The 9,415-nt window shown below is 34.5% G+C and overlaps 2 protein-coding genes across 3 annotated transcripts; one reads left to right on the top strand and one right to left on the bottom strand.

Moving 5' to 3' along the window:
• Window positions 1-1,513: 1,513 nt before the first annotated feature.
• LOC107856271 (pathogenesis-related thaumatin-like protein 3.5) lies at window positions 1,514-3,617 on the top strand. 2 transcript variants are annotated; one of them, XM_016701262.2, is made up of 3 exons: window positions 1,514-1,640; window positions 1,888-2,085; window positions 2,933-3,617. In XM_016701262.2, exons 1-3 carry the CDS (start codon window positions 1,589-1,591, stop codon window positions 3,397-3,399), a joined length of 717 nt encoding a protein of 238 aa, XP_016556748.2. In that variant the 5' UTR covers window positions 1,514-1,588; the 3' UTR covers window positions 3,400-3,617. The 2 variants fall into 2 exon arrangements, with proteins under 2 accessions (XP_016556748.2, XP_016556753.2); XM_016701267.2 differs by having other exon boundaries at window positions 1,539-1,640; window positions 1,945-2,085.
• A 692-nt stretch (window positions 3,618-4,309) lies between these two features.
• LOC107838904 (ras-related protein RGP1) lies at window positions 4,310-9,009 on the bottom strand. The gene is made up of 2 exons (XM_016682159.2): window positions 8,468-9,009; window positions 4,310-4,930 (listed from the first exon to the last, which is right to left on the bottom strand). Exons 1-2 carry the CDS (start codon window positions 8,695-8,697, stop codon window positions 4,480-4,482), a joined length of 681 nt encoding a protein of 226 aa, XP_016537645.1. The 5' UTR covers window positions 8,698-9,009; the 3' UTR covers window positions 4,310-4,479.
• Between the last annotated feature and the right edge of the window lie 406 nt (window positions 9,010-9,415).

The raw sequence follows: 9,415 nt of genomic DNA, 5'->3' as shown, positions 1-9,415 counted from the left end.
GTAAATTTTGATGACAAGTTGAGGTGTGATTTGATGTATTTTCTCTATTTATTACTGAAAAAAATCATTCATGTGTGTCATCCAACCTTGAATTCAAAACACTCCAATATACATAACTCTTTGTTTATGTATATGACTAAAACTATGAATGTAGTTCATATGCATAACTCTCGGATATGTATATGGACTAATATACCATCCAACATTGAATTCAAAATACTGAATTTCATGCTTTAGTGTGTGCCTTTATACATAATAATGTTATGCATATAGCAAGCAGATACATAACTACTGCTATGTATGTTGGGTTACAACTACTAACAACAATCACAAAAAATTTTAAAAAACATAAATTTCGAACAAAAAAACAAACAGATTCATTAACATAAATCAAAAAGTAACCTTGGGTAGACGGTGTCGTGAAGCGCCCTCTTTTTTTTGCTTTCCTTGATGATTTTTTGAACTTTGGACAATAATTTTTCTTAGCTTTTTCATCTTAATGGGGTCGTTGCGATGTTTTGATCTGTTTTCACTTAAATTAGTGTCCTCGTAATCAAATTCCGTCAGCATACTTAAAGAGTGCTTTTCAAAAGATGTAGATGGAGAGAATGCACTTACAACCTTTCTTTCATATTCACCTGCCAAGGCAAATAAGAGAGGGATCACTCCTCGGGCAGTCGCTAACCGTTGCGCCTTCCCTTCTGCTTACGCCATTTCTTTGTGAATGCTCCGTTTTACTTTTTGTCGTGCTACTTCCGCTAGCAACCGGCTTCGAATTCTCCTTAAGACACTGTGTTGAATAGGGATTTGAATAGAAACTCTAATTTAAAACTCAATGTTGCTGGACTCTACTCCTTACCAGGAACAAATCCAATACCATGATTTATTGGTTCACTATGCTCTAACTGAGTTAATCCTAAACTAAAAGACGGGTAATCATCCATTACAAAGTAATTGTTAATGAATGAACTATATGCAAGAACTTATTCAGTCAAAAAATTAATTTGCTAAAGTAGAAAAAAAAATCTTACTAACCTCCAATCTTAAAATTAAGATTATTGTTAATGGAGATTCTGAAAAAAAAAAATCGCTAAAAAAGAGATTAGACCAAATAGTATTAAAAAATTCAAAGATGATAACCGCCATATAGTTGCTCCTTGATTTTAGGCATCTTCTAAAGAGTTAAAATCGTATATGGATAAAGGGTAAAGTAATGTATATGACTTTTTGTAGAGAAAAAGTTTTGTAAGTGGAATATTTGTAATAAGTTAAGAATTGAGATATTATGTAATTAATAAGTTAAGTTGTTGTTTTATGTAATTTTTAGTTTTTTTTTTTTTTTCATTTTCTCAAACCCCTATTTATTTTTCATGACCATTCATTTCATTTATGTAGTCAAAATTAATGAAATTATTATTATTCTACTTTTGCAACCAATTCTTTTTCTTTTTTCACACTGTGCCATAAATAGGGCATACATACAACTTACTATAAATTCAATTGGTCATCTCAAGCTTATACATGTGTCCACAATCAATTTCAAAATTCAATAAATCTTCAACTCAAAAATAGTCAAAAGGAAATTAACATGGAACCACATTTCAGACTGGTTCTCATACTTCCCCTTCTCTTTTTCATTGGTAAGTATTAATAGTTTTGTTAGTGCTACATATAAATCTTCTAATTAAAATGAAAATGTAGTACTATTTACTCAATCAATCAGATTGAAAAATCCGAATTTAAATTCAGTGAGTTAATCTTTTAAGATTTTCAACATTAATTTACTATTTATGTTGAAAATTTTAGTAAATTGTTACATATAAATATATATTTTGCATCGAAAATATAAGATTTCAGATAAACAACTACTTATATATGATGTTACAGGTGGAAATGCTGCAATTTTCACATTAAAAAACAGATGTAATGTAACAATATGGCCAGGAATTTTATCAGGAGGAGGTCATCCCTCACTAATGAATGGTGGATTGGCATTACAACCAAAAGAGGCTGTAGATATCAATGCACCTACTGGTTGGTCTGGTCGATTCTGGTCAAGAACCCAATGCAACTTTGACACTACAGGTATACATTAGTAGAAATTCTTCTCGTTTGACTCTAAAAAGAATTGTGATAAGTATTTTAAAATGAGAAGAGTAATTTATTTTAGAACGATAAATAATGATATTATAGCTAGCTAACTCTCGAAAAAAAATTGTGATGAGTATTTTAAAACATCAAGAATAATCTATTTTAAAACGATAAGTAATGATATTATGATAGCTAGCTAATCACATAAGTGAATTCCTAATTCGTCTTTTTCTTTCATTTTGACATTAGAATTTGAACTTGTTTCTATTGAATACTTGCACTACTCAAAAGGTGTATATATAAGACATTTTCTGCTGATATAAGGTTTTGCTAATCTAGTACATTACTGTAGTACGTTTGCATCCCCCCACCCCACAACACACACACAATATATATATATATATATACATAAACGATATTGTAATTAGAAGTCTTAAGGTAGAGAGGTTGACTATGCTTCATGTCCTCATGACCAAGGGCATATTATTCTGTGTCAGGGCAATGTAGGTTGAAAAAGCTATTTGGAAATTGAGTTGTGTTGAGAAGTGCACTTCAATTGATAAATGTTGAAGTTTTATGTCTTAAAAAGAGAACCTTTTTTCCCAGACTTGAAAAACTCAATTTCAAATAATTGGGGTGAATAAATGATAAAGATGTTATAAACAAACAACTTTTTTAAAAATAAAATCAAATAAAAAATTTATAGCATGTCCAAAGAGGTCCTTGGACACACATTATGTTACACATGGCTTAAGACTCAAAAGTAGTCCCAAACCATTTAAGTTGAATAACGAAAACAAGTTAATGTCGTTAGCACTAAATTCTGGGTACGTCACTGCAGGTAAAGGGACATGTGCCACCGGAGATTGTGGCGGAGTACTCCAATGCAATGGTGCTGGTGGCATCCCACCAGCCTCACTAGTAGAGTTCACACTTGACAGTCCTATGGATTTTTATGATGTTAGCTTTGTAGATGGTTTCAATATCCCTATATCAGTGTACCCTTTAGGTGGATATGGAAATTGTTCATATGTGCAATGTTGTCCAGACATGAACTTACAATGTCCACAAGAATTGCAAGTGAAATCAAGTGATGGCAAAGTAATTGCATGTAAAAATGCATGTCTTGCTTTTAATAAACCAGAGTATTGTTGCACTGAGGAATTCAATAATCCCAACAAATGCAAGCCTACAAAGTACTCACAATATTTCAAGAAGGCTTGTCCAAATGCTTATAGTTATGCTTATGATGATGCAACTAGTACTTTTACATGTAAGGGAGCTGATTATTTGATCTTATTCTGTTAAAATATTCATATGTCAAGTCATGGGACTATTTTTGTTTATGTATTTGTTGTACCCATTTCATGAAAAGTTCGTGGATTGATCAAAAAGTACCCTTTTGAGTAGGGTAATATGAGTGGGTGAATATTGATCAATAGTATTACTAGTACATACATGAAAATCATGTGGGTTCACAAGTGGAATGAGATAACAATAATACTACATATTTTGGAAGGATAAAAGTACTTGTTTTATTCCCGCAGGGCAGAACGACGTGTAACCATCGGTCCAATCGAACAAAAATATAGCTTTGAATCAAACATTATACATGTACGTCGAAAATATGTTCAATGTGTATAAAGATTTTGTCAGGAGAATTACTGGTTAGCAAATGAAAAAGATGACGGTACTAAAATGTAAGAAAATAGGGGTGGAAGCAAATTCAGCAGTCTACTTTCGTCTATTCTGATAAATCAAAGTAGGGATAGATCATAGATTCTTGACACATCAACAAATGTGGTTCGTTTGGGTATCGATCAAATATATTATGATACATCAATATATTTTTTCTTCTTTTTTTGTCGACAAGGAACCCGACCTGCTATTCTATGCAGGTAAGGTAAACTTGCTCCAGCGTAATAACATGCAAACCATATAGAGAGGCAAATCGCACTAGCAAGTGCCGTGTGATGATCTCAACCAAAAAAACATGCAGCCGAATCTCTTGCTCAACCAACATGGTCCACCCAGTTAGATATATGTTCTTAAAGGAAGAAAACAACACCAAAAACGTTAAATGGTGAAAAGAGACCAATAGCAGATGAAAGATCCGTAGTAAAATATTCATCACAAAAGTTTCAGTTATGTAGGATGATTAGTAGAGACTTATCCGGCGTGACGTCCCCTGCCTTTTTTTGGGGTGGCCGAATACACATTTAGCATAAGATGAAGATTTTTGTGGTTTCCAACAGTAATTCTTTTTACACTAATGACAAAAGTTGTGAATTAGACACAGGAAAATGGATGAATTGACCACCAATGCAGCATCAGAATTGAAATCTGAAACAGGTAAAACATATACAACTTTGAAAACCACTTTTACTCCTATGATGAACTGCAACATCTGTATGAGCTCCCAGTGGGTACAGGTCCTTGGCCAGGAACAACAATTTCCTTTCCCCTGAGGAGAGCTGAACTCCCAGCGGCGGATTCTGCCTCGTTGGCGACAAGGGATTTCTTGCTGACAACCCTATATATCTCTGTCAAGACATTAACAAAAGCTGTTTCCACATTTGTTGCTTCTAGGGCTGATGTTTCAATAAAGAACAGGTTCTCCTTCTCAGCAAACTCTTTCGCATCCTCAGTTGGTACAGCACGAAGAGTACCCAAGTCCGTCTTGTTGCCTACAAGCATGATGACAATGTTCTTATCAGCATGGCCCCGTAGTTCCTCCAACCACCTGGCGACGTGATCAAAAGATTGACGTTTGGTGATGTCATAGACCAGCATTGCTCCAACAGCACCTCGGTAGTACGCACTTGTCACTGCCCTATATCTGGAGCCACACACCAAATTATAAGTTTCAAGCCCCCAAAACAACAGAGTATCAGGAAGAAAGCAGACATTTCTTGAGCAAGCACAAGTAAAAAATCACATATGATCATGATAACGCATATTGCCATATTAAAACAAAACAGCTAAGACATCCAGAATGGTTCGACATATATAGAAGCTCATACTCAACAACTATATGTCAGCGTGATAATAGACAAGCATAATAATGCACGTTTATTTGATTTTCCATCTGGTTTGAACTAACAGAACCGCTTAAGCCAGTAAGAATCAACCAGTCAGGATGTTCCACTTCTTTCTTTTGTAACTCTTTCTACCCTTCCTGAGAAAGGCCATACCAGAAATGGCAAGAAAACACACGGAGGCATGTCATAGTTCAGCTTAAATAATGCAGCAAATGCAAGTACTATTCATTCAGTTGAGCTCTCTATTTTCCCGATTCAATACTAGATTGAAAGTTTACTGAAGTTTTATATCTTCAACTGCATACTGAAATTTGATTTTCTTTCTTTTCTTTCTTGGGAGGGTACTCATTTCCCACATGTAAAACCTTCACACAAGTCTAAACTCCTTAAGCATTATGGTGTTCATTGTACGTGACTAGTCTCATGGTGATAACAACTTCCACAATTTCCTCATGATAATATTGGTTTTACTAGTTCCAAAAAATCATTGGTTGTTGTTAGACATGCTACACCAGATGCCATGTATTCAAAGTCCAGCCCTCAAGGCACATAAAACGATCTTTCTCCCTTCAAGGTGATAGAGAGTGCTGATAATTATACCTGCAGCCTAATTTGCGCGGACTCTTCACTTTTGATGCCGCACCCGTGTTGGATTCTCCTTAAGTTCACACTACTTTTAGAGAATCTGACTCACACCCGCTGACATTTTTTAAGAGAGCGAGCAACATAGCCTGCAGCTAACCAACACTCCTAAGACGGAAAAAGGAAATAAAAGTTACAACTATCCTTCTCCCCATAATCAAAGCCATACCAAGGCTGAATCATTCATTGAATCCAAAGTCATCATTCAGCGCCAGCATAGATTGTATTTAGCTACAAGTCCACCTACCTGACATACATGGTTTTCTTTTTTGATTCGTGAACCAGACATAAATCAGGGAAAAGAGTTCCACGGAAGTTTGTGGGAGGTTTTTGGTAGCTCAAGCACCTGCCCACTCTGTCTTTGGAAGAGAAATACACTAACAGCTATCTTTTAAAGAAATTTCTGAACTCGAAATCTAAAACCATGGCAGTAAAAGCAGAAGCAAGAACAATCAAAGAAAATGTTAATAACTTGACACAAAAAAATTAACCAGTCCAAAGAAAATATAATAAATAGCTTATTTCTCCCTTTTGGAAGCTAAAAAAAAAAAAAAAAAATCTTTTTGGAGATTTGAGGTGTTGGCGAAAAAAGAAAAAATGATTTTGAGCAATAGCATAACCAATTTGGGACCCACGTATTGATTTCAAAAGGGACAACCAGGACGTTGTCCCTTCGCCTTTCACCTTGGTTTTTTTCCCATTACCTCTCCAACTCTTTCTTTCAGAAAATTACACCAAGATCGCAAACAAAAGGCAAAACATTTTAAATTAATTGAGAACTTCATTAAAGTCTCTACTACTAACAATAAAAATCATATTTCTTTTTAAACAATATTAATTGTCAAGTACATTTGCATATGTATATGTCCTCTTTGAGCCAAGGGTCTATAGAAAACAGCCTCTCTACTTTCTCAAGCAAGGGATAAGATCTGAGTAAACTATACCCTCCCTAGACCCCACTTATGGCATTATATTGGGTTTGATGTTGTTGTTGTTGTATATTTCCTGTTTCACAATTTAACGTTAAAGTGCATTTTTTGTGAATTGGCCAAACACAAGCTGCTGTGCTTTGTAATACTAACAGAAATGTTCCTCAAATAATTTGGCAAAATACAAACTGCTACGGCTTCAAAGAACTTCTTTGAATAGCACTTTTGACAAAAATTACTTAAAGTAACAGATTTAGAAAGTTTGGCCAAATAGACTCAAACAAGCCTTACCTAAACTCCATAAATATGGACATAGTAATGAAGATTGTGTTATATATACTCCTAATTAAACATCTCAATGTACTCAAGGACATACTAGCTCCTGGGTAAAGGGTTCAAATAATTGACGTTAAAGTACTAGGTTTAACTTTAGTAAGAGCGTATTTGTAATTGAGTCTTTGGGCACGGCTTCGTGAAAAAATGAGAAAAAAAAATGAGCATGAAAAAGATAATAAACAACCGACTGACCCACCAGTGAATATGAGGCAGAGCATTAGATTAGTTATAAAGTGATAACCCTTCACAATCTAAGAGGATGTTGCTTGTTGAGGGACCTAACTTATCGCCATTCAAGTACCCCCAGTCCACATCACAAGTTCATCAAAGAAGTGAATTTTGTTTTCCTAGTCACATTTTGCTTGCAGGTTAACATTAACTAGCAAGCATTGTCGTCAAAGGTTCTCCTAACGGGAAATTCATTGCCCAATGTATAAGAGAAGCAAATGCAACAAAATGGACTATCCCAATCCCAAAGCTTGACGCAGGCAGAAGAAAATTCCCCATTTACATTTCTTGTACCTCTACTTATTTAAGACACCCATACTTCTTTAAATCTCCAAATTCCCCATTTAGATTTCTTGTACCTCTACTTATTTAAGACACCCATACTTCATTAAATCTCCAAATTCCCCATTTAGATTTCTTGTACCTCTACTTATTTAAGACACCCATACTTCTCTAAACTCCAAATTCTCCATTTAGATCTCTTGTATCTCTACTTATTTAGGATACCATACTCACCCTACTTCTTTAAATCTCCAAATTCCTTGCTCCTTTTGCACTTCACACAGAGATTCCCTAAATGACTTGTGCTTACTCAAACTAAAGATCTTGAGATTAAGGCCCATCTAGTCAAATTCTATGAACTCTAGCATTAGGCATAACATCTCCAAAATTTCAGCTTTTTTTGTGCAAGGAAAAATATTACCACTTCTAAAGAACCAAGGTAATCAAACACTCATCCACTCACATTTCAAGTATGATAAATGCTATATTCTAATCCAACTCCATTGTTTACAACTAATACATATAAGGGAATTCCTAAGAATCACAGGAAAGTATTAAATACAACTGTTAATGACAGCTACAAACCTCAGTCCTATATACTATTGACTAAGTTGAGAACTTGTGATCACCATTTGGTTGATCAACGTAAACTAAAGCCATAAAATACGTGCGCAATTAAGATCCATCCCTTAGCAATAATAATCTCTTACTGAAGTGTTCTAGTCATTGTATAACAAATCGAACACTCATTTGATCAAAAGCACGTATTAGCCAAACACTGCATCCCCATAAGTACCAACCGAACTTCACAATTTCGACTAAATCACAATCATCACTAGATATCAACAGATCTTAGAAGCTAAACACAGGATCATGATCACTATAAATAAAACGAAAAGGACACGAAGTTGAAAATACCTCTCCTGACCAGCAGTGTCCCAAATCTGAGCCTTAACAGTCTTATGATCAATCTCTAACGTCCTCGTCTGGAACTCAACACCGATAGTCGCCTTAGAATCAAGACTAAACTCGTTCCTCGAAAACCGTGCCAATAACTGGGATTTTCCAACTGCAGAGTCTCCAATCAACACCACCTTGAACACATAATCTATCTTCTGATTAAAATCCTCTCCATACAATTTCGACATCTTCCTAAACTTCGATCAAACTAAAGAAAACAGTAAAACCCGATCGATCAAGTAGACGAAAGATCGGGTTGCAGAACTGGTAGAGTTATTTCATAAAATTGAGTCGATCAATTTCCCGTTCAACTTGAGGGAGTTAGGGTTTAATGGAGAAATTGGGGAAGAGAAAGCGAAAGGGGTTTATATAGATTTTGACTTGAGCAATGAAGGTGGACATACAGATTCGGGTATTTGTTGGTTGCCAGGTTGGAGGGAATGAACCGCCAATTCCACAATGATTAACGGCTTTGCGTTTGCGCCTTCCCCTCTAACTATTTTAAACATTTTCTTTTAATAACTATTCACTCTATTTCATTTTACTCGTCCCAAATTTTTTAATTTAATTTCTTATTTTACATATTATTTTTTATTAATCAAGAAAAAATAATTCTTTTACTTTTTTACCTTGAGTATTAATTTTTCTTTTCAAACTAAAATATAAACATCATTTAATAGGGATACTATGATAAAGTAGTCATGCTATTAATTATTTTTCTTTATCAATATGCAATATCAAATTGGGACGAGTAAAATGAGACGGAGCAAGTACTACTTATAAATAAAATATAATTTCATTTGGTACGAGGAATAAGGAATAATTAATTTGAAATTTAATTTAGCATAAGTTTATCTCATATTTAGTTAGAATAAAATGTATGAAATGACTCACTTCAAAATCAGT

This window comes from Capsicum annuum, chromosome 1, assembly GCF_002878395.1.
Source record: "Capsicum annuum cultivar UCD-10X-F1 chromosome 1, UCD10Xv1.1, whole genome shotgun sequence".
Lineage (NCBI taxonomy): Eukaryota > Viridiplantae > Streptophyta > Magnoliopsida > Solanales > Solanaceae > Capsicum > Capsicum annuum.
The sequence above is the reverse complement of the archived record's forward strand: the minus strand, read 5'-3'. Positions and strand labels throughout refer to the sequence as shown.